Source organism: Callithrix jacchus, chromosome 8, assembly GCF_049354715.1.
Source record: "Callithrix jacchus isolate 240 chromosome 8, calJac240_pri, whole genome shotgun sequence".
Taxonomy (NCBI): domain Eukaryota; kingdom Metazoa; phylum Chordata; class Mammalia; order Primates; family Cebidae; genus Callithrix; species Callithrix jacchus.
This window is the reverse complement of record NC_133509.1, coordinates 37,911,388-37,937,059: the sequence shown is the minus strand read 5'-3', so window position 1 is coordinate 37,937,059 and position 25,672 is coordinate 37,911,388. Positions and strand designations below refer to the sequence as shown.

The window sequence follows — 25,672 nt, the reverse complement described above, 5'->3', positions numbered from 1 at the left end:
CTTTCTGTCCCACTCTGCTGAAATCTTCTGCTGATAGCTGGTCTGAAATTTGGATTAGGGTCAGATGCTTTCACAAAGCGTTATAGAACTAATTCTAATTTTTAGAAAAGAAGAAAACTTTCAAAATGTTTGTATCAAGCAGATATAACATTGTTTCCAAAACCTGTATCATTATACAGACTAATGGTTACTCACAGGTCTGAAGGCTAGAAGTGCAAGATCAAGGTATTGGCAGGTTTGGTTTCTTCTGAGGCTTCTCTCTTTGGTTTGCAGATGGGCGTCTTCTGGCTTGTCCTCACATGGTCGACCTCAGTTTGTGTGTGTTATCTGTGTCCTAATCTCCTCTCCTGTAAGAACACCAGTAATACTGGATTAGGGCCCATCTCATTTTACCTTAACTATCTGTTTAAGGACTTAGTTTCTAAATAGAGTCACATTCTGAGGTACTGGGGGTTAGGACTTCAATATATAAATTTGGGGAGTGAAAGTACCATTCAGCCCATAACAAAGATCAAGTTTTTTTCTATAATTAGCCAAATGGATTCTAAAGTTTATGTTGAGGGGCAGAGGGAGGAAAAATAAGGAAAACTCTGGAAAAGAATAGCAATGAGAGAGTTCTCCTGAATATTAAGAAAAATAAACTTTAAAAACCTTCCTGAATTAAAAACATATAGCTAACATGTGAATTGTATAGACTGTACAGTTTAATAAAACAGATATAAATTCTCAATTTTTAAATGTCATGAATAAAAAGAAGTAAAACCCTAATTCTCACTATTTAATGCTTTAAATTACATTGTACTAAATAAATATTATTTTTATTATTTTTGAATTTTTACTAACATTTATAACTGTCACTAAGAGAGTTTTTCATGTTTTGGCAAAATATTTTAAAGGTCATAGAACAATTGTAATTTTCCCCATTGTGATTATTAAGATGGCTTCACGTGGTTTCAGCTTGCACAGTTGTTTTTATGTTTCTGTGCTGCTGTGCAAAACAAGGACAGCCTTTCTCTATATTTACATTTATATAAACTACTGAAAATTGAGAAAAAGTCCAACAGTCCAATACAAAAACAAGCAATGTTTATGAACAGTCAGTGCTCATAATGAGATATCCACATCGTGGATGTTACGCAGCTAAATAAAAAGAAGCTCTCTATATAATGATGTAAGATACTGTAAGTATTTGGAGTGAAAAAAGCAGAAGCAGAACAATATATGTAGTGTATATATGCTCCCTTTTATGTAAGAAAGAAAAATGAGAATGTATACTAGTTTTTAAACACAAATTAATATAAGGATATAATAAATTAATAAAATGATTATCTGTTAGCAGGGGTGGGCAATGAGGCCTCTCAAAATATACTTGTTAAATATTTTGATGTTTGAGTCATGAATGACTATATTATCTATATAATCAAAAAAATATATGTAGGTACTTTAGTAAGTAGATTTCAGTAAAAAAGCAAGAAGGTTAAAATAAAGACAAATATGGATAGTCTCATAAAAAGCAAATCAATGACTTGGAATCATTGTTTTGGAATGTATTTATTTAAGATGAGTAGCATCAACAATGTCAAGACTAGTTTTATTTCTAATAAACCTCTCTGAAAATGAAGTAATGCATACTTTTTTTTCATTTTAGTATTAACAGTACCAGCAACAGACATTGCTGAAGAAACTGTTATAAGTGAAGAACCACCAGCTAAGAGACAGTGTATCGAAATAATTGAAAACCGGGTGGAATCTGCAGAAATAGAAGTAAGGAGTCTTTTACCCGGTGTGCTTTGCTGCAGTCATCCAAAATAAATTCAATTTTTTTTCTTTTATATTTATTACTGACAGTATTGTTTTGATATAGAATGAAAGTGCATAGTATTTTCATTTTGTTTTTTTTTTGCCTTATACATATAGCAAGCCCTCAATAAATAAATATTGAATGAATGAATGAGTGAGTGAAGAATTTGTTTATAACAGTCTGTCATTTGATAACACTGGAATGTCTTTGGTTCTTGCACTTCATCCTTTATATTTTAAACGTAAACACACCATTCTTACAAGTTACTAAAGGATAATACCAGTATATATTGGCTAAAATTTTTTTTCCATTCAAAACTGAACCTCAAATGCCTAATTGGGCTAATGGGTCCTCTTAAAGAAGGTTAATGTTTGTCATATGGGTTCTTTTTTTAAAGTGGTAGATAATTGCTTATTTTAAGGAAAGTAAATGAATTTAGACTAGCTGTTCATAGGATTCAGCTTTTTTTTTCCTTCTCTCAAAGTAGTTTGTAAGTGTAAACCAGTTTGTAGGTGTATCAAACCATAGTTGTCTCACAGGTTTTCTTCTTGACTGACTATAAATAAAATTTTGTTTCCTGAACTTGGTAATAAGTTATATCAGATGAAAACAAAGTTATTCTTGAATAACTTTGAAAGAACAACTGCAACCACTGAACTTGAAGTCGAATGAGCTGAGTTTGAATCTCACCTCTTGCTCTATTAGCGTTGAAGCAACGAACCTTATCTTTGAGTTTCAGTTTTATTATATTCCAAAGTGGAATTTAGAATAATAACGTCTCCATTTTTGGGTTTTTATGAGAATTGAAAAAGTCAGCACAGTCATACAGTATTTTTATCTGATATGTGTGTGTAGTAAATTTGGTGAATATTTAGTAATATTTTGTAAAGATTCTTGTTATATAACGGAGATTTAAAAAATCACTAAAAGGCAACATAAGTCAAACTAAAGATAATGAGGAAATGCCCTTCCTAAATTCATGTAAATATAAGACTGGTACATTTTTGGCCACACCACAAATATATTTTTGAGTTTAAAAGAATCCGGTTAATGATTTAACCAAAATATTTGGTAAAATTATGACTTTAAATATTGATACTGCCTTGTTTTATTTCTTCAAGATTTAAAGTGATGTGCAGGATGTTGAAGTCCTTATTCACAAACTATCAATTTTCCCATTGAATGGTATCAGTATACTTATTATTTAATAATTTTTGTTGTGTTTTTCTGATATGTCAGATGACCTTTTTCAGACACATAAGGTAAAAAAATTGTCATGTACTTTGCTTTAACTATTTAATAAAGTATTCTTTTAAAATTACTTGAATTTCTATTAAATATAAGTTTATTTAATTCAACAAATTATATTTTTAAACAATGAATGTGCAGCCTATACCTTTATTTGCATAGTGACCAGTGAGCCAAAGTTCAGCCTGATTTCTCTCTTACGGTCTGAGAGACCAGGGAAAATAATTGCAAGTAACAGGGAAGTATGAGTTTTTTACTATATAAAGTAACTAGGGCCAAGGAGGTAGAGCTTTAGGGAGACTGAGTTTTAGCTTGGTATAAAGAACACTGGTTTTTGTTTGCTTGCTTTGTTTTGATTTTAGTAATTAGAGCTTTCTGGTAATGGAAATCTTATTCTCTGTCACTGGAAACATTCAAGTCAAGGTTGCATGACCTCTTAGGGCTATTTCAGAGAAACCTGGAAGCATACAGTGAGTGTACAGGTAGTGGTAGGCTGGAAATGTAGAATGAAGAGATGACCTCCAATGTTTTCACCAAACCAGGTAATCATTTCCTTATACTACATGAAGTCGTTATTTTGAATTTATTTTCTTAGGTGGCCAATGGGGTTATCTTGGGGGCAGACTTTTATACTCCTAAAGGACAGCTTGACCATTAACTGAAAAAGTTTTTCTAAAGTAGTGTGGGGAGATATATTTGGTTGTCATGACTAGTGGCATTCCACTGACATTTAATGGGTAGAGGCTGGGTAGACATCCTATAATGCACAAGACAGCCTCCGACAGTAAAGAATTGTGTGGCCTGGCTGGGCATGGTGGCTCACCTTGTAATCCCAGCACTTTGGGAAGCCGAGGCGGGTGGATCACGAGGTCAGGAGTTTGAGCCCAGCCTGGCCAACACAGTGAAACCCCATCTCTACTAAAAATACAAAAATTAGCTGGGCGTGGTGGCGGGTGCATGTAATCCCAGCTACTGGGGAGACTGAGGCAGGAGACTTGCTTGAACCCAGGAAGTGGAGGTTGCAGTGAGTCGAGGTCATGCCACTGTACTCCAGCCTAGGTGACAGAGCTAGACTTCATCTCAAAAACAAAACAACCAAATAAAGAATTGTGTGGCCCTCAAATATCAATGATGCTGAGATTGAGAAACTTTGCTTTAAAGAAATTTATAAATTAACGCTATGTAAAATCTAACATTTGGGTTTTCTCCGTGTACTGAATATAATGACCAGAGTGACTGTCCATAAAGAAGGTGCTAAGAATTGGCCAGGCGCAATGGCTAACGCCTGTAATCCCACCACTTTGGGAAGCTGAGGCGGGTGGATCACCTGAGGTCAGGAGTTCGAGTCCAGCCTGGCTGACATGGCAAAACCCCATCTCTACTAAAAATACAAAAATTAGCTGGGTGTGGTGGCATGCGCCTGTAATCCCAGCTACTCGGGAGGCTGAGGCAGGAGAATTGCTCAAACCCAGGAGACAGAAATTGCAATGAGCCAAGATCGTGCCACTGCATTGCAGCCTGGTTGACAGAGTGAGACTCTGTCTCAAAAAAAAAAAGAAGGTGCTAAAAATTTATATTTACAGTTTCCCAATTAACATTGGAGAGGTTTGCCAAGAATCTCTGGAAAAATTACATTAAATTGTAGAAAGTGTATTGTAAATTTTGTGGCTACATATGGCAATATAAGAAATAAAATAGGTTTGTTTTTTGGAGGGAAAGGTATGAATAAGACACCACATTGCAATAATGTATATAATTTAATCTTCCATTTATTATTGCATTGAAGGTATTTTTGGAGGAAGAGTGTTCTTTACAGATTTCCAAAAATAAACATTAGACTATTCTGAATTGAAATTAATCTTTGTACATGTGGAAGAAATGTATTTAGTATATTAGGAGTAAGGTTTTCTCTATTACTTACTTTATTGTGTGACTTCAGGAAATATTGTTATTTTATGATTTTTTTTTTTTTGAGGCGGAGTTTCACTCTTGCCTCCTGCCTCAGCCTCCTGAGTAGCTGGGATTACAGGCACACGCCACCATGCCCAGCTAATTTTTTGTATTTTTAGTAGAGACAGGGTTTCACCATGTTGACCAAGATGGTCTCGATCTCTTGACCTCGTGAACCACCTGCCTCGGCCTCCCAAAGTGCTGGGATTACAGGCATAAGCCACTGCGTCCGGCATTGTATGTTTTCTTTGCCATGGATGTTAGAGATAAATATATTGATCGATAATTTTTATTTTATTACTTTTAGATAGAGTCTCTCTTCCTCAGGCTTGAGTGTAGTGCCGTGATCTTGGCTCACTGTAGCTTCCACCTCCTGGGTTCAAGTGATTCTCCTGCCTCAGTCTCCCAAGTAGCTGGGATTACAGGCATGCACCACTACGCCTGGCTAATTTTTGTATTTTGGTAGAGACAGGGTTTCACCATGTTGGCCAGGCTGGTCAAACTCCTGATCTCAGGTGATCCGACTGCTTCAGCCTCCCAGAGTGCTGGGATTATAGGCATGAGCCACTGCACAGCTGTAAATTTTATTTTTAATGAAATATTTGTTTCCTTTAACTTGTGGTAGATTTTAGATCCTTAGTGTTCTTTTAGAAACGGACTGCTGTAAACTTTGTAAAATGTTTTATTTGGTGCAAAGCTTTTCTTTCTTTCTTTTTTTTTAATGGCTATTGTTCCTGATCTGCCAAAATTTAAAAATGTTTATAGTCACATCTCTGGTGTTTTGTTTTGTTTAAGACTGGGTTTCACTTTGTCACCCAGGCAGAAGTGCAGTGGTGCAATTATGGCTCACTGCAACCTCAAACTCTTGGGCTCAAGCAAGCTTCCTACCTCAGCTTCCCAAGTAGCTGGGACCACTATACCAGCTAAGTTTTTTTTTTTCTTTTTGTAGAGAGGGGGTCTTGCTATGTTGCCCAGGCTGGTCTTGGACTCTTGGCTTCAAGCCATCCTCTCACCTCAGCATCCTCAAGAGCTGAGATTACAGGCATAAGTCACCATGTCCAGGTCATATCTCTTCTCTTTCTTTTTTTAAATTAATGTTTTTATGTATGTATGTTTGTATTTATTTTTATATATGTATTTTTGGAGACAGGGTCTCACTGTGTTGCCTGGGCTGCAGTGCAGTGGTCCAATCATACCTGACTGCAGCCTTGACCTCCCTGGGCTCAAGTGGTCCTCCCATCTCACAGCCTCCTGAATAGCTGGGACTACAGGCATGCACCACCATGTGCAGCCAATTTTTGTATTTTTTGTAGAGACAAGGTTTTGTGGCTGGGCAAAGTGGTTCACACCTGTTATTCCAGCACTTTGGGAGGCTGAGTGGGAGGATCACTTGAGGTCAGGAGTTTGAGATAAAGTTTTGCCTTGTTGCCCAGCCTGGTCTCTTACTCCTGGGCTCAAACAATCCACCTGCTTTTGCCTCCCAAAGTACTAGGATTACAGGCATGAGCCACTACGTGCCCAGCACCCAGTCCATATCTCTTTGATAAGTCTTTTTTTCTAAGGCTGGAGAAGGCAAAGTTTTTTTTTTCCATAAATGGCCAGGTACCAAATATTTTTGGCTTTATCGGCTCTACAGTCTCTTTGTCAACTACTCAATTCTGCCATTGTGGTGAAAGCAACCATAGACAATTTTAAAATGGATGGTGTGGCTGTATTTCAATAAAACTTTATTTATAAAAATAAAATCATAGTTGTCCTGTTTGTTCCAGGGCAGTTAGAAAATTGATGTTTACACACAAGCAAACAGCTCACATACCCCTTCCCAGTTTCTCTCTTTTAAAAAGCATTTAGTGGTTAGGAATATGGGTCTGGAATCAAATTTAGATTTAAATTTTATTTTGTAATTGTCTGATTGTGTGATTTTGATCAAGTTATTTAACCTGTCAAGACTTAGCTTTCTCATCAGTAAAAAGGAAGAAATAATAGTACCTACATTATTACAAGATTGTTATTAGGATTAAATGAGAAGGCATGTGAAGGACTAGTATAATGGCTGGCATACAGTAAATGCTTAATAAATTAGTTGTTATTCTAAAATTTATATGAAGTATGGTAGAAGATAAATCACTATAATGACATTTTTGCCTTATAACAGGAAAAGCAAAATATAAATTTGAATATTAGCAAATTATATATTAAAAATGATTAAACTGTTAGCGATCATTGCTGCTAGTCGAGCAGAATGCAAGAATTATGTTTAAAATTTAAAAAGCAAACTCAGTCTTGCTCTGTTATTCCATTGCTAATGTAATAGTAATAATATATTGCTTGGGTTTGTAGTTGTATCATAAGATAAACGTTTTCCATATTGCTGCCAAATCTTGTTGATCATTAGGATGTATTTTTCTTGGAATTCTTTAATGTTAGACTGTTATGGTAAAAATGTTTTAGTATTACATATTGGTAGGCTAAACTGTCTTTACTTAAAAATGTGAAAATTCTTTTTGTGTTTTTATTGCAAAAGATGAAAGCCATAATATTGGCATATCTATTTAAATATAAATCTCAAATGCCAGTCTGTTGCACTATTTACATGTGAAACAACCAAACTACTGTTTAAATTAAGGAAGTGTCTTCCATGTGATACATGTTCAGTAAACATTTGACAAATAAATTTGGAAACAAAGGATCCCTGAGTAAAATAAGACCGGATGTGGTGGCTCACACCTGTAATTCTAGCACTTTGGGATGCTGAGGCAGGTGGATCACCTGAGGTCAGGAGTTCAAGAACAGCCTGGCAAGATAGTCAAACCCCGTCTCTACTAAAAATACAAAAATTAGCCGCGCATAGTGGCGGGCACCTGTAATCCCAGTTACTCGGGAGGCTGAGGCAGATCATTGCTTGAACCCAGGAGGCGGAGGTTGTAGTGAGCTGAGATCACGCCACTGCACTCCAGCCTCAGTGACAGAGTGAGACTGTCTCAAAAAAAAAAAAAAAAGGGAGTGATATTTTCCACTTTTTAGTTATTTTTATTTGCTTTGAAAAGTGAGATGGCAAAAAGATTCTCTCCCCAAATACCTATATTTCTGAGAAGTAAGTAAAATAGTGAAAACTCTTAAAAATTTTATAGTGTTCATTATACTTGCATTCTTAAAGATTAAATGTATTCAGCATGCAGTGCTAATGATCTTTGTCTTCTAGGTTATATAGAATTAGCCCAAAAATGCTGTGAAAATGAGTTTTTTTTTGAGACGGAGTTTTGCTCTTGTTACCCAGGCTGGAGTGCAATGGCATGATCTCGGCTCACCGCAACCTCCGCCTCCTGGGTTCAGGCAATTCTCCTGCCTCAGCCCTCCTGAGTAGCTGGGATTACAGGCATGCGCCACCGTGCCCAGCTAACTTTTTGTATTTTTAGTAGAGACGGGGTTTCACCATGTTGACCAGGATGGTCTCGATCTCTTGACTTCGTGATTCACCCGCCTCGGCCTCCTAAAGTGCTGGGATTACAGGAGAGAGCCACCGCGCCCGGCCCGAAAATGAGTTTTTAAAGGGCACTGTCTTTTCATTTTTATCAAGATAAATTTTACTTCTCGAGATTAAAATATGCAACATGGAAAATAGAATTAAGCTCTTTTCACTGTTAGACTACCTCACTTGGTTTGCTTTCATCTTGTGCAATAATTGTGAATCCTTTCCTGACTTTAAATGGTAATAAATAGGTAATACTAACTTTAAAGTTAACCTCTTCCAATATTTCCTGCTAATCAATGTACATTTTTACCCATGTTTAAAACTTTGACTACCAAAGGATTGATCTTATTTTTCACATACATGTACATTTTTGTTTATTTATTTTTTTGAGACAGATTCTTGCTCTGTCACCCAGGCTGGAGTGCAGTGGGGTTGCTCACTGCAACCTCAGCCTCCTGAGTTCAAATGATCCTCCCACCTCAGCTTCCCAAGCAGCTGGGACTACGGGCGCATGCGACTACACCCGTCTAAATTGTATATTTTTTTGTAGAGATTTTGCCATGTTGCCCAGGCTTGTCTCAAACTCCTAGGCTTAAGTGATCCACCTGCCTTGGCCTCTCAAAGTGCTGACATTACAGGTGTGAGTTACTGTGCTCAGCTACATGTAGTTTTATAACACATGCATAGCTATGGGCACTCCTGCCAGAGGTGGGGTCTAGCTCCTGGGAAGTAACATCCAACGTTTCACCCCTCACCCCTTTCATTTGTATCCTTAAAGTCCTGCATAGTTTGTAGCCAGGGGGCTGATATTGATTGCTTACCTTGGACTCATCCTAGGGTGTTTTTTCTGACTTGTTCCTACACTATCATCTTGGCTAGAGGTAGGATAAGAGAAGAGTAGAAGTGTAGGGAGGCAGCAGGATAGGGCCTAGGCATTGCTTAATTGGGCGTAAGGCGTATTCCTTTCTTTTACTTGTACATTTTGTGTAATTAGAAGATTTGGAGACCACTTGTCTCCAAATGAATCACTCCCTTATCTGGTGGGCCCATGAGAAAAAGAAATGTTGGATCTAGCTTTACTCTCATTGTGGGGAAGGAAGTGGAATCACAGAAAGGCAGGATTATACATGCTCCTCCTTGTAGACCAACCATGTGAATAGTGAAGGTGAGGAATCCTTTGGTGCTCGCAATGGACAAGAATCAAGGAGGCAGTGTGGATATACAGAATAAAAAGAACCACATACCACGCCTCCCCAGCAGTCTGCCAACCACTCACCGTTAGTTCCCTCTGGCCAAGTGACTTGTCCAGTGTGGACCTACCTTTCTTGTGATAGTCCTACCCCTGGCCTCTATCCCACTAAGAGGTCCTGGGCATCTGTGACTAGATTGCTTCATTCCTAAGACTCTGGAAACTAACCTTGAGCTTTGGTCTGTGCAGGTTGAACTTTTGTCCCTCTGCTTTCTTAGAGATGTGGGAATGGGTTATTTGAAATGCTTTTTCTTGTTTTTCCTGTGATAACTGAATAGGGGCAGAATGAGGAGGAAGAGGAGAAAGAATACCATTTTCATTGGATTGGATTTGTGTTTCAGCTCTCAATTTACTGAGGAATTTAATACATATTTTGTACATATATAATTATTGATAATTTAGTATTTTATTTGTTTATGAAATAGTGGAAATACTGATCTTGTTCATCACTCTTTATTTTAAAGATGAATTATCTTACTTGCTATTGTAAATGAGAAAATAGTTTTAAAAGTGGTAATATAAGAATCCTATAAATCCAACTTCTTACTGTGTGACCTTGGGAAAGCTGCATCATCTCTGAGCATCAGTTTTCTCATCTGTAACATGGGCAGAATATCTGTCTTAGAAGCTTATTATTGGAAATCACCCTGTTTACTCATACAGTGGGTGCTTAGTAAAATTGTTTTATCATTATTACCTAATAGTATATTTGTAATTATACTATTAGGTAAGAGCACCACAAATGGGAATACGAAGAGATTTGGTTGTATAAAAACTCTTAAAAACTCTTTGCTAGTTTCTGTAGTACATATAAGGATACAGGTGTCCAGTTTGGAGTCTTTCTATCAGTCTTATTTCTAAATAAGAAAATAATTTCCTTGAGATCAGAAACTAATTCATATCTCATAATGTAGAGCACAAAATTAGTGACTTAGATATTGGTGAATTGATTGAAAAGGCAAGATGGCTAGGAAATTTCAACAGGTGGCTGCTGTTAGCTACTACAGTTTTATTTTTTAATTTGAAAGATGCATGCTTATATGTGTTAATAACCTAGTTTTGAAAAAATTAAAAAAAAAAACCCTTTCTTTTAATTAGGAGAGAGAAGCTCTTCAGAAACAGCTGGATGAAGCAAATCGAGAAGCACAAAAATATCGACAGCAGCTTCTAAAGAAAGAACAGGAAGCAGAGGCCTACAGACAGAAGTTAGAAGCTATGACTCGTCTTCAGACTAATAAAGAAGCTGTTTAATTGAAACAAACTTGTAGTTTGATTTTACTTTTGGTCAAGAAATAATACAATCTTGAACTGTACACAACAAAGGTACAGCCATGAGAATACAGGATAAGAGAAGAGACTACAGCTTGATAATTGGACTTAAGCCATGAGCTCTGAATTCTTGTAACATAAAACTTTACTTTAGAAGTTGTGAAATGTATTTAAAACTGAATTCTGTAAATAGTTTTTGTTTTTTTTACAGTTTCAAATGAGTTGATAAAGATTGTTGAAGAGATCCAAAACCACAATAAGCCACTGTTTTTGTGAATTCTTTTTGATTTTAGTACAAACCTTAATTTCTCAGAAACAGAACAGTTTTAAGGGTGATCGTTGTTGATTAGACCAAATGTTGTGTAGTAATTATGGTGGACTGATGCTGGAATTACTCCTGTAGGTATAAACCTCTATATGAAGAGAAGATTTCTCCCAGGAAATCTTTGTACAGCTTTAAGTTGTCTCAGATTCTCTGAAAACATTTTTTAGAAAGTAAAATTTTTATATTTGTTCAATTTCAGCTATACCCAAGTAGATTTACATGTATATGAAGCAAATATTTTTTAAACTTTCTGTTTGTACATATTCTGCATGTTTTATAATTTCAAAATGCATCACTTTTATAGGTATTTCTCCCACAAAAATGATGAAAGTGACCAGAAAAAAACAAAAACAAAACCCACCCTTTCCCTGTGTAGGTCATTGAAACTAAGTAAACTAGCAGCTGGTTTTATTAGAATGACAATGTTCTTGGAAGGAGCAGCCTACTAGATAACTTGAATTTGCCAATTCTGCAAAATCTGTGCTTTTTCGAAAATTTAATGGTGGGGATGTGAAACTGTATTCCGTGCCTTCCATTATGATTTCCACATGTAAGCACTTTAAGGCACTGGATTTTAAGATAATGTTTTTGGAAAACTCAATGCATATGGGTTTCTGAAATATTTTATGGACTTATTTCTCCCCAGGAAATTATTCTTATGGAAAAAAATTGCTTTTGTATGTAGAACAGGAACTTTTGTACTACAGTGATGCAATAGACATGTCTAATGTAGCTTCTGCTTTTCCCTTTGCAAGCTCAATGTCTGTGCTATGACTTGCTCTCATCACAATATTGTTGAATTCCACAATGTATGGATATTAAACACTGGCAGACTGTTATTTTATTTTATTTTTTTGGTAAAACATTACTTCAAACCTTTTTTCTTGCTTTATTTTTCAGTGTTTTATTGCTTTATGAAAATGTTTAACCCTAAAATCCCTCTGGGTTATCTATACTGTATAAAGAAGCAATTACCCTTAAAACTGTACTCTGGCCTACTTTTCTATTTTGCAATTAAATATCTTTTTCACATATGTTCATTGTAGACCTATGTTTTTATCACGTCTTATTAACACATTAAAAGTGTTATCCTACTGCATATTTGAGCCAACATAGGAAAATATTTTATACTCTCCACAGTGTGATTTTAAAAGTCCTGAGGTAACCCTTGAGAATTTGTTAAGTCTCTCATTGGAATTACCAGTATATTTGTTAATGTAATAAAGGGGTCTGTGGTCTGTCAGCCTGATGGTTACTATTGGAAGTGCTTAAAAGGGCTTAGGGCAAATTGAAAAACTCTGTAAGGAAGAGGAAAAAGATCTTTTTCAGTTTTCCACTAAATTTGACATATTTTAAGTGATCCAAAAACTAGGTTTTAAAAATGCCAGGCTATATTTTCAGTAGCATGAAGTGACTTTTTCTGCAGTCCTGGAAAGTCAGTAGAGAATGTCTGTTTCTGATTACTTTGGCACATTAGTTTGTCATGTTAGACAGGGGGCTGGTACAGCAGCCAGGTATCCTGACTTGTGATGCTGGAGCAGACAAGGCCAATGTCTTCACCCCAGAGTGCAGCCACTATAGAGTTTTGCTTCCAGACCAGGCTGGCCCTGAAAAGCCTCGGCACAGTGCTGGAAACAAGTTTCTGAAAGCTAACTTAATATCATCTTTGATTTCCAGTCTCCTCTTCTGCTTGAGACTTTACCTGGTGCAAGAAATAATTTTGATGCCTAATAACAACAGCTGGCATAGATGGGAAAAAATAATTGGTGCTTAAAAGGAGTAGGTCTAAGATAGCATCAGGTACTCAGGTATGGAGGAAGCTCACCTTTTTCAGAGTCATTGTTACATAACTTGAAATGTCTCAATCATTTACATCTGATTTACTGTTCTGTAAAACCAATACCTAGACAAGAATTTGTAATTAAAGCTTAAAATGGGTTTCTTTTTTCCTTCACTTACTTCATACTGTTTTCAGGTGGGCTGTAAAGGTTTGCATTCTAGTCATTCTCAATGGTGCTCTGACCAGAGGATTTAAAGAACTGACAAAAATAACAGTATATGAAATAAAAGTTTTCAGAAATCCACACAATTGTTTACATAGTGATGGATTTCTAGTTAGCAGTCATCTGTTTACCACATCACTGGTTAATTATTTCCACATATATGAACAAACACCTTGTCAAGCAACCTTTCTTAACTAGGGTCTGGAAGACAAGCAAGCTGTTTAGTGTATAGTGTTATGAATTATTTTCTTTCCTGTGCACCTAAAATAGTTCTTGCTATGTACTATCTAGACACTGAGTACATTAGGCCTCTTAACTGCCTGATTACTTGATTCAGAGTTAACATTTCCCTCTGGATAGTCGCTGGACCTCTAGGATTATATATCTAGATGGCATCTGTGATGCTTTCAGAAAGCCTCCTCAAAGAAGTAGTATCTGCAGGGACTGTGATTCTCAACTAATTTTCATTTATTGTTATTTATATCTTATTACTTCACAAAAGGACTTGTGATATCATTTGTTTTCATTGGCTTTTAGGAATCCTTTTCTTTTTTTTTTTGAGACTGAGTTTTGCTCTTGTTGCCCAGGCTGGAGTGCAGTGACCTCGGCTCACTGCAACCTCCACCTCCCAGGTTGAAGTGATTCTCCTGCCTTAGCCTTCTGAGTAGCTGGAATTTCAGGCATAAGTTCACCATTCCCAGCTAATTTTGTATTTTTAGTAGAGACGGGGTTTCTCCATGTTGGTCAGGCTGGTCTTGAACTCCTGACCTCAGGTGATCTGCCTGCCTTGGCCTCCCAAAGTGCTGAGATTACAGGCATGAGCCACCGTGCCCAACCAGGAATTATTTTCTTTCTTTTCTTTTCTTTTCTTTCTTTCTTTCTTTCTTTCTTTCTTTCTTTCTTTCTTTCTTTCTTTCTTTCTTTCTTTTTCTTTCTTTCTTCTTTTCTTTCTTTCTTCTTTTCTTTCTTTCTTTCTTCTTTTTTAATTTTTAGGTCCAGTTAATCAACTCACTAGGAATTGTTTTCTTAACATCAATCTTTTGTGATATGAATGGCAGAATAGTTTTTTTTTTTTTTTTTTTTTTTTTTTGAGACATCTCATCATTGCCCAGGCTGGAGGAGTGCAGCGATGCGATCTCAGCTCATTGCAGCCTCTGCTGCTCCTGCTGCCCAGGTTCAAGCTTTTCTCCTGCCTCAGCCTCTCAAGTAGCTAGAATTACAGGCTTGAACCACCTTTCCTGGCTGATTTCTGTATTTTTAGTAGAGACGGTGTTTCATCATCTTGGTCATACTGGTCTTGACCTCCTGACTTCGTGATCCACTCACCTCGGCCTTCCAAAGTTCTGGGATTATAGGCGTGAGCCACCGTGCCTGGCCCAGAATAGGTCTTTTACTTAGCTGCTGGATTGCTCTATTTCTTTTTTTTTTCCTCCCTCAGCCTCCCAAGTAGCTGGGATTACAGGCACCCGACACCACTCCTGGTTAATTTTTTTTGGTGTATGTATTATTAGTAGTATCATACTTTAAGTTCTGGGGTACATGTGCAGAATGTGCAGGTTTGTTACATAGGTATACAAGTGCCATGGTGGTTTGCTGCATCCATTATCCTGTCATCTACATTAGGTATTTATCCTAATGCTATCCCTCACCTAGCCTCCCAACCCTCTGCTATTCCTCCCCTAGTCACCCACCCTCCAACAGGCCCTGGTGTGTGATGTTCCCCTCCCTGTGTCCATGTGTTTTTATTGTTCAACACCCACTTAAGGGTGAGAACATGCGGTGTTTGGTTTTCTGTTCTTGTGCCATTTTGCTGAGAATTATGGTTTCCAGCTTTCTCCATGTTCCTGCAAAGGACATGAACTCATCCTTTTTTATGGCTGCATGGTATTCCATGGTGTAAATGTGCCACATTTTCTTTATCCAGGCTATCATTGATGGGCATTTGGGTTGGTTCCAAGTCTTTGCTGTTGTGAACAGTGCTGCAAGAAACATATGTGTGCATGTGTCTTTATAATAGAATGATTTATGATCCTGTGGGTATATACCCAGTAATGGGATTGCTGGGTCAAATGGTATTTCTAGATCTTTGAGGAATGGCCACACTGTCGTCCACAATGACTGAACTAATTTGCACTCCCACAACAGTATAAAAGCTTTCCTGTTTCTCCACATCCTCTCCAGCATCTGTTTTCTCCTGATTTTTTAATGATTGCCATTCTAACTGGTGTGAGATGGTATCTCAATGTAGTTTTGATTTGCATTTCTCTTTTTTTTGAGACGGAGTTTCGCTCTTGTTACCCAGGCTGGAGGCTGGAGTGCAATGGCGCAATCTCGGCTCACTGCAACCTCTGCCTCCTGGGTTCAGGCAATTCTCCTGCCTCAGCCTCCCGAGTAGCTGGGATTACAGGCGCGCGCCACCATGCCCAGCTAATTTTTTGTACTTTGAGTAGAGACGGGGTTTCACCATGTTGACCAGGATGGTCTCGATCTCTTGACCTCGTGATCCACCCGCCTCGGCCTCCCAAAGTGCTGGGATTACAGGCTTGAGCCACCGCGCCCGGCCTGATTTGCATTTCTCTAATGACCAGTGATGATAAGCTTTTTTCGTATGTTTATTGGCTGCATAAATGTCTCTTTTGAGAAGTGTCTGTTCATATCCTTCGCCCACTTTTTGATGGGGTTGTATTTTTCTATTTCTTTATGGTGGTTGGAGAAGAAAATTAAAGAGAAAACGGTATAAATGGGGAATCTCATATAATGAAAACTATACAGATGGTCCCCAGTTTATGATGGCTTGATTTATGTTGTTTGACTTCACAATGGGCTTATCAGTGTATTACTTGCATTTTACATTTATGATTTTTTTTTACTTACGATGGGTTTATCAGGATGTAACCCCATTCTAAGTCAGAGAGCATCTGTACTTGTTTGTAATGAAAAGATCTGTTTACAAATATGTTTGTTCAAAACACATGGTTAATGAAAATCTATACCAGTATGTCTTCAACATGATCATTTATGATGTTATTGAAAATTAGAAGAAACCCTTGCTCATAACAGGAATTGATGGGTTGATAGAAATATTCATGAATACTTTATATCTGATGTGACTGATTTTTCCACACTACTCTATGGAAAGTTTATCCTGATAAAAATCTATAAAGTTTCTTTGTCTGTATATTTCTTTAATACCTGAAAGACTTTGAGAGCTGACTCAAAATAAAGAGCAAGAAGAAAACCCTTTTCAGCTAAAATCACAAACAAAGGAACCTTAATGTCCATATGGATGGGTTCCCAAGGCATTGGCACTCAGGCTTATATAGCAAATAGAAAAAAAATATTTTCCATTTAACTGGCTTCTATTGAATAAATAACTCTTCCATTATGTCAGATCAACTTAGGAATGGACTAACTAATAGATTTGTTATTTCATTAAATAATATTTACCAGGCTTGGATTTCATTATAGATAACTAGTCTGTTGTAGTTTTGAATGATGTTTGTTATTTGCTTCCTCTGTTAGTTGAGAAAACCTGATGTTCATGGACTCAGTTTGACGTAAGCTCTCCATATTCATTCTCAAATTATTCTGTGTAACCTACGATGGAAAATATGCTATTATCATTCAAAATATCCTTCCGGTTCCAAGTCAAAATTTTGATATCAATGTTTTTGTGACTAATTAAAACTATTTTCCAAATGTATAGATATACAGATACATAGTCTTGATTCTCTTGATACAGAGCTCTTTCAACATTTTTCACTGCAATGATAATCAAATTTTGAACGTAATTTGGATACAATTTTTAAGGGCTCTTTATTTTCAGACAGATAACCCCCCCTGGACCCCCCAGCACCCCCCAAAAGCTACCATTTGCTTTTTGGAAAATTTTTGACCTTGTTTCTGAGATTCTGTTCATTATATTTTATTAATTGCTTCCTCAGTTTTGTTTTGTTTTGTTTTTAGACAGAGACTCACTCTGTCACCCAGGCTGTGCACTGGGGCAATCTCAGCTCACTGCACCCCTCACTTCCAAGTTCAAGTGATTCTCATGCCTCAGCATCTGAGTAGCTGGGACTACAGGCATGCACCACCACACCTGGCTAATTTTTGTATTTTTAGTAGAGACGGGGTTTCACCATGTTGGCAGGCTGGTCTCAAACTCCTGACCTCAAGTGATCTGCCCGTTTTGGCCTCCCAAAGTGCAGGATTTCAGGTATAAGCCACCATGCCCAGCCCTAGCTTCCTCAGTTTTTAATTTGGATAGTTTTGATCTCATGTGCATGGCTGACATGTAACGTTTTCCACATCTGTAAATATGTAATATTATTGAATACAATTCTAATCTTACTACTGATTACATGGATTATAATTTTTAATTGTATGGATTATTTAAATGTCTTCTTTATTTTTCTATAAGCAAACAATTTTCTTATACATTTTTGTGTGCCAGTTAGTAGAGTATTTGTTTTTGTATGACTATTTTTCATTATTCTAGATTTATACCATCTTCAACATGACTCTTAAGAATTGTTTAAATTGCTCTTTGTAGGCAAGCAAAAAAAAAAAAAGAATTGTTTAAATCACATTCATCTACTATGTTTTGAAGTTTTCATGAGAGATCACAGAGAATAATGGAACATCCATGTACCTACCACCCACATTCAATATATCTTAAGTAGGCCTTCTTTGCTTTAATTCTTTTAAGAAATTGAATGTTACAGATGTAGTTTAATGTCTTTTGTTTTCTTCCCATATCCCATTCCCTTCCTCTCTCCTGAAAGATCATTATCAACCACTATCCTAGGTATGAGATGTTTCTGTCTATAGTTTTATCTTGTGCTTTTATGATTGACTGGATTTCAGAACTATATGGTAGAGTTTTGTGTGGTTCTTAAACTTGATTAAGGTTATTAGACTATAGCATTCTGCATATTGATTTTTTTCAGTTAAACAGTATATTAGATATTCATGTTTATACTTGAATATCTAAGTCATTCATTTAGACTTAAATAAAATTAAATAAGAATGTATCATAATTTATCATTTTTCTCTGTATAGAAATATGACTTACAATTTCATGCTATTGTAAATAGTGCTGTAATGAACATTCTTGTATATTATCTCCTTATAGCATATGCTAAGTTTCCCAGACGCATGTACCTAGCAATGAAATTGTTAGGTCTACAGTAGTCAACCTTACTAGATATTGTAAAATTGTTTTCTAAAGTAAAATGAGTAACTAATGATAATTTTCATCTTACCACATCTCACCAACACCTGATATTGTCACACTTTTAACATTTTTGTCATTCCACATTGGTATGAAATTGTTTATTTTATTACTAGTGAGGTCAAATATTTTTTCCCTCTTATTGCTTTATCCATTAAAGTTGATTCTGTGAATTGCCAGTTTATGGCCATTTTTTGGGGTAGTTTTCCTTACTGATTTATTGAAGTTTAATACTTTCTGGAAACTAATCTAAACTAATATTTTGTTAGTTGTGTGGGTTGTAAATATCTTCTCCCACTGTATGGTTTTTTAAAAACTTTGTTTATATTGTCTAACTTAGCACATACTTAGTGAATGCCTCTATGTGCAATTCTTCATGTCAGGCTGAGGGAGAAGTCTAAGAAGTTTTATTTGAGTCTGATACTCAAGGTGCCTGTAATTGAAGGTGAAATGAAATTTTAATTTATAAGTTTATTCTTTTGTTTTTTGGTTCAGTACATCCTCCTTTTTATAATGTATGCATTTCCAGATAATTAGTGAGATAAATATTTGAGTTTCACGTTTAGTGTTTCTAAAAGATGGAATATGCTACCTAATATAACTTGTTTTTAATTCTTGCTCTAACTTTTGATATTTTATAGTTGTGCATTTTGAATTATATTTTAAAGGATTAAGTGGATTATTGCACATGATGTTTAGCAAAGTGTTTGGGAACATTTAGCACAGCCTCCAAAAATTAGAATTCCACTAGCCCCCGATCCTACATATCTGGCATCTTAAGAGTCAATAATAGCAAAGTTAGAGAGGCAGTTTTGTGTGGTGGATAGAACATGGGTATTTGATCAAATAGTCTTAGGATCAAATCCTGGCTTCTTCTATAATTATCTTGTGTTATTTTAACCAAGTATTTACTTTCCTTGAGACTCAGTTTCTCAAGAATAAGGTAGAATTTGGCTTTCACCAGGTTGTTGCAAAGATTGAATCAAATAGTGTGCAATAAACAATGCAAGGCATAGTGCTCAGTACATAGTTAACATTCTAAAATCTATGATGAGGAATGGTGCGCACCTGTGGCCCCAGCTACTTGGAGCCCCGGCTACTTGGAAGGCTATGGCAGGAGGATCGCTTGAGCCTGAAAAGTTGAGGTTGCAGTGAGCCATGATTGCAGCACTGCACCCCAGCCTGGGTGACAGAAAGAGACCCTGTCTCAAAAAACAAACAAACAAACAAAAAAAAAACCCTGATTTTTTTGCATATAAAAGCAAATATATACTGTATTCTAATTTTTCTTTTTCTCCTTTCCTTTCTTTCTTTTTTTCATTTTTTTGAGATGGAGTCTTGCTCTGTCACCCAGGCTGGAGTGCAAAGGCACACTCTCAGCTCACCACAACCTTTGCCTCCCAGGTTCAAGCGATTCTCCTGCCTCAGCCTCCCAAGTAGCTGGGATTACAGGTGTGTGCCACCATGCCCAGCTAATTTTTATATTTTTAAGTCGAGATGGGGTTTCACCATATTGTTCAGGCTGTTCTCGAACCCCTGACCTCATGATCTGCCCACCTCAGTCTCCCAAAGTGCTGAGATTACAGGCGTGAGCCACTGCACCCAGCTCCTTTCTCCAGAACAATATTCTGTACTTTATTACTATATCTTGGATGTACTCCTTGTTTCATAGAGCTGCAACATGTGGGTCCCAGAGAGTAATTAGTTCCCTAGCAGTGTTTATTTGGGTTGTTTCCAGTCTTCTGTTATTATAAGCAGTTCTACAAAAAATTACCTTGCACACATGAGTAAGGATATCCTGAAGTGGAACAGCTGGATTAAAAGGCATGTTCTTTTGCAGTTTTTATAGGAATTTTCAGAATGCTCTACCACCATTAGATGAGGGCTCTTAGTTCCCTACAGCCTTGCCCACAAAGTGTTTATTAAATTGGGTTTTCTGTTATTCTGATAAATAAAAAATGGTAGGTCAGTGTAGATTTAAATTGATTCCTCCATTATGAGTTTTGTATTTCCCTTTCTGCTAATTATCTTACTATCCTTTGCCCAGTTTTCTATTAGGGTGTGGATTTTCTTTTCCTTCCTTCATTCCTTCTGTCCTTCCTTCTTTCCTTCTTTCCTTCCTTCCTTTCATTGACAGGGTCTCACTCTGTCACCTAGGTTGGAGTGCAGTGGCGCAATCTTGGCTCACTACAACCTCTGCCTCCCAGACTCAAGTGATTCTCCCACCCCAGCTTCTTAAATAGCTGCAACAAAAAGCACACCACACCATGTCCAGCTAATTTATTTTTTATTTTTGGTAGAGATGGAGTTTTGCGATGTTACCCAAGCTGGTCTCAAACTCCTGAGCTCAAAGTGATCCGCCCACCTTGGCTTCCCAAAGTGCTCTGGGATTACAGGCATGAATCACCGTACCTGGCCTCTTTTCTCCTTGATTTGAAATTCTTCATGGATTAGACAAATTTGCCCATTGTACAAATATGTTGCAAATATATTTTCTCGGTTTGTCATTTATCTTGATTTTTCTTATGGGTTTAAAAATTGTGATTGGATTTATGATTTCTGGCATTGAACCATAGCTATAAATGTATTCTTTACTCTGAGGTTGTCCAGGGAAGCTCCTAATTTTCTTAATTTAATTTTCATCTTTTTAAAAACAGCTCTATTGCTGCATAATTGATATATAAGAATAGCACATATTTACTACAATTTGATAAGTTTGGACATGTGTGCACACCCTGAAACCATCTATTGACCTGATGATGGTGATGGTTTCATGAAATTTTATGTTTCAATTTTTTACATTTAAATCTTTGACTTTTCTGGAATTTAAGAGCATGATGTGAAAATAGATCCAACTTATTTTTCTTTCCGGATGGTTACCCCTTGTTCTTACAATGTATTAAATCGTTCAGCTTTTACCTTCTGATCTGAGATGCTTTCTTTATTATGTGCTAAATTTCTGTCCATATTTAAATTCATTTGCCTCTTTTGTTTGTCTCTTTCTATAACAACATATCATTGTTCTAATTATTTTAGCTTCATAATACATTTTAATACTTTCTAGGTTTAAACAGAACCTTCTTGTTAATCTTCTTTTATTAAGTTTTCTTCTTTATTCTGGTTTTTATTTTTCCTAAGAACTTCAAAAGTTGGTACTGAATTCCAAAACAAAATACTTCAAAAGCCTGTTTTTTTTCTACTGGGATGATGCTACATTTTCAGATTAACTTAGGGAAAATTGTTTTCTTCATGATGTAAAGTCTTACTCCCTGAGAACATAGTACATCTTTTCATCTGTACAGGTCTTCTTTTATATTGATAAGTAGCAATTAAAAAAAATCATCTTGGGATTCACCATTCTAGTTAAAAAGAAAAAAATCATCTACTATGTTCAGTGAAATAAAACTCAATATTTAAAATTTGGCAAGGAGTTGAAAACTATAAAAAAGAACCAAACAAAAATTCTTTTTTTTGCTCCCAGAAGGCAGAAGAAATAAAAATTCTACAACTGAAAAAATAGAATATCTGATACTAAAAATCAATACATGGTTTAGTATATTAGATACATTTGAAGAGACAACTAAAAATAAGAAAAATATTTTCAAAAGAACTCAGAAACAAGAAGATGGAAAATAATGAATACAATACTATTTATATTTTTATGTAATAGTATATCATACACAAGTTTAACATAGGACTGCATTTGCAGAATAGAAGAGAGAGAATGGGGAGATAGCAACACTTGAAGGGAAAATAACTAATCCTATTTTATTTAAAGTACCTAACTTGGCTGGGTGTGGTGGCTGACACCTGTAATCCCAACAGTTTGGGAGGCTGAGATGGGTGGGTCACTTGAGCCCAGGAGTTCAAGACCAACCTGGGAAACATGGTGAAACCCCATCTCTACAGAAAAACCCCCCAAAACAAAAACAATAGTCAGCTGAGTGTGGTATCACATGCCTGTAGTCCTTGCTACTTAGGAGGCGGGGGTGGGAGGATTACCAGGGCCTGGAAGTCGAGGCTGAAGTGAGCTGTGATTGCGTCACTACACTCCAGCCTGGTTGATGGAATGAAACCCTGTCTTGAAAAAAAAAAGTGCCTAACTTGGTGCTTGGCACTTTTAAAAATTGATACATAATATTCGTACCTGTTTATGGGGTATCTGTGATATTTTGATACATGCATACAATGTGTAATGATCAAATCGGTATTTAAAATATCCATAATCTCAAACATTTTTTTGTGTTCATAACGTTCCAAATCTAGCTATTTTGAAATATACAATATATTATTAACTATAGTTATCCTAACGTGCTATTGAATATTACTGAATTCCATCTAATCATATATTTGTACCAATTAACCAATCTCTATTTATTCCTTATCCCTGGCTCCCACCAACCCTTTCCAGTCTCTGCTAACTATCATTTTATTCTCTACCTCCATGAAATCAAATTTTGTACCTCCCATATCATTGTCAATATTATTATTTTTTCCCACCCAGGTTCCTAGGAAGGATTTATTGACACTATCACTGGATTCTAAATCCTCTAGGTCATTTTTTCACCAAATCCCTTATTTTCTTAGGGCATTATTTTTTTTCTTAATAGCTTTATTGAGATAAAATTCCCATTCTATAAAATTTCCTCATTTGAAGTATACAGTTTAATGGCTTAGCATATTCACAGAATTGTGCAACCATCACCACAATTAATTTTAGAACATTTTCGTCAGGGCACAGTGGCTCACGCTTGTAATCCCAGCTACTCAGGAGGCTGAGGCAGGAGAATTGCTTGAACCTGGGAGGCAGAGGCTGCAGCGAGCTGAGATTGCGCCACTGCCCTCCAGCCTGGGCCACAGAGTCAGACCCATCTCAAAAATACAAACAAACAAACAAACAAAACAATTTTAGAACATTTTCATCTCACTGCCCTGCCAAAAAACTCTGTTCCCCTTAGCCATCACTCCTCAGCTCGCTATTCACCTCTAAACACAAATCTATTTTCTATTTCTGTAGAGTTGACTATTCTACATATTTCACATGAATGAAATAATATGATATATGGTCCCTTGTGACTAGCTTCTTTCACTTAGTATGATTCCAAGTTCATCCATATTTTGGTATGTATCAGTCCTTCATTCCTGTTTATCATGGAATAATATTCTGTTGTATTGATATATGACTTTTTATTTATCCATCTTTTGATGAACATTTGGATTTTTCCACTTTTGTCTATTATAAGAATTCTGCTATGAACACTCATGTATAAGTTTTTGTGTGAACATGTTTTCATTTTCCTTGGATATATACCAAGCAGTAGAATTGCTGAGTCATAAAGAACTCTAGGTTTAGCTTTTTGAGGAGCTTCCAGATTATTTTCCAAAATGGTTGTGCCATTTTATATTCCCACCAGTAAAATAAGAGGGTTTGAATTTTTCTGTCTTCACTAACACTTGTTGTTATCTATCTTTTTTATTATAGTCATCATAGTTTGTATGAAGTGATTTCTCACTGTAGTTTTTTCCATAGTAATTTTTTAAAGTTCCTACCTACTTAAGCCTAAAATTACTTTCCTGACTCTTTTCAGAGAGCCTGCCAGAGAATTGTTTCTCTCGTGCTGTCTCCCTTATGCCCGGGCATAAGCTCTGATAAAGCCCTGTCTGGGAAAACTCTTGGACTTCTGTAAATTCCTTTTACATCGAGAACCCAAGAACCCATGGCCACTAACAGGCCAATTGGAAGGCTCCTTTTTAGTCTAGGTGAAGGGTGATGATGGCTTGGACCAGAACAGTGTGGTAGTCATGGAAATGGGGAGAATTTGACAGACTAGAGATTTATTTTTGGAAATAGAACTGAATCTGAACAGACTGAATTGAGCAGGGAACAGGGAAAGTGAAGGGGAAGGAAGACTCCAGGATTATGCCTTAGCATTTGGGTGCATGGATGAAGGGATGGATGGATGGATGGTGGTTGGATGAATGAGTGGAGGAATGGGTGAATAGATGGGTGGATGGAAAATGGAGAGATGATGAACTGAGATGGGGAAGACTAGAAGAGGAGCATATTTTGGGGGAAAGATAGTTTTGCAGCACATTAAGTTTGAGATGCCTCAGAGTCATACAAGAAGGTTTGTCAGAAAAGCAGTTGGATATAAGATTTTGGAGCTCAAAAGACAGGGAGGGCCTGATGGTATGTTTAAACCTATGTGAATATCACATAGGTAACATTTAAAGCCTTAGAAATGGGCTGGGTGTGGTGGCTCACACCTGTAATCCCAGCACTTTAGGAGGCTGAGGAGGTGGGTGGATCATTTGAGGTCAGGAGTTCGAGACCAGCCCAGCCAATAACAGAGAGATAGGTGAAAACCCATCTCTACTAAAAATAGAAAAATTAGCGGGGTATGGTGACACATCCCTATAGTCTCAGCAATTCGGGAGGCTGAGGTGGGAGAAGCACTTAAACCCCAGAGGTGGAGGTTGCAGTGAACCAAGATCTCACCACTGTACTCCAGCCTGGATGACAGAGTGAGACTCTGTCTTAAAAAAAAAAAAGGCTTAGAAATGGGTAATGCCACCTAGGAAGAAAGATGAGAGGAGGGCAATGCCCTGAGGTGTGCCAGCATTGGAGGAGACAACAGCCAGCGACGTAGGAGGAAAGCCCAGAGAAACTGTGAGCTGACCGGATGAAGTAGTAACAGATCAGATGCCACTAAGAGGACAAGAAAGATGACTAGAAACAAATAGATAAGAAAGACTGTTGTATTTAGCAACCTGAAAGCGTCTGACTACTTTTTACTCAGAAATCAAACCCCAAGGAAAGTGTTTCCCCTCCCTGCAGGAGTTTCTGCAGGTCCCTTTATGTGCTCCCCTCCACTTCAAGTGCGAAAAGTGATTAATTTGGGGTGATGTTTTAATTTCTATTATTTTTTGGCTTGCAGCTGTGTTTTCTCATTCTCTACAACAATAGGTAGTACGTTGTAATAGAAAAATCCACTGTGGTCAGTGATAACTTCTGTCTGTTCCTGGGCACAGGGGGCATCACTATTAGTGCCTGTTCCTCCCTCCCTACTGCTGATAAGCAAACACGGGCAGGAATAATACTAATAATTTGTGCTACTTTTT

General features: G+C 36.9%; 1 protein-coding gene across 14 annotated transcripts in view; it reads left to right on the top strand.

Moving 5' to 3' along the window:
* The window catches only part of GABPB1 (GA binding protein transcription factor subunit beta 1), a 76,375-nt gene extending 64,027 nt beyond the window's left edge, over positions 1–12,348 (top strand). For all 14 annotated transcript variants that reach the window (XM_078334239.1, XM_078334237.1, XM_078334236.1 and 11 more), the window contains 2 exons: positions 1,649–1,764; positions 10,819–12,348. In XM_078334239.1, the coding sequence (XP_078190365.1) occupies positions 1,649–1,764; positions 10,819–10,971 (269 nt within the window). In that variant the 3' untranslated portion in view covers positions 10,972–12,348. The remainder of the gene's footprint in view (positions 1–1,648; positions 1,765–10,818) is intronic.
* Positions 12,349–25,672: the final 13,324 nt, after the last annotated feature.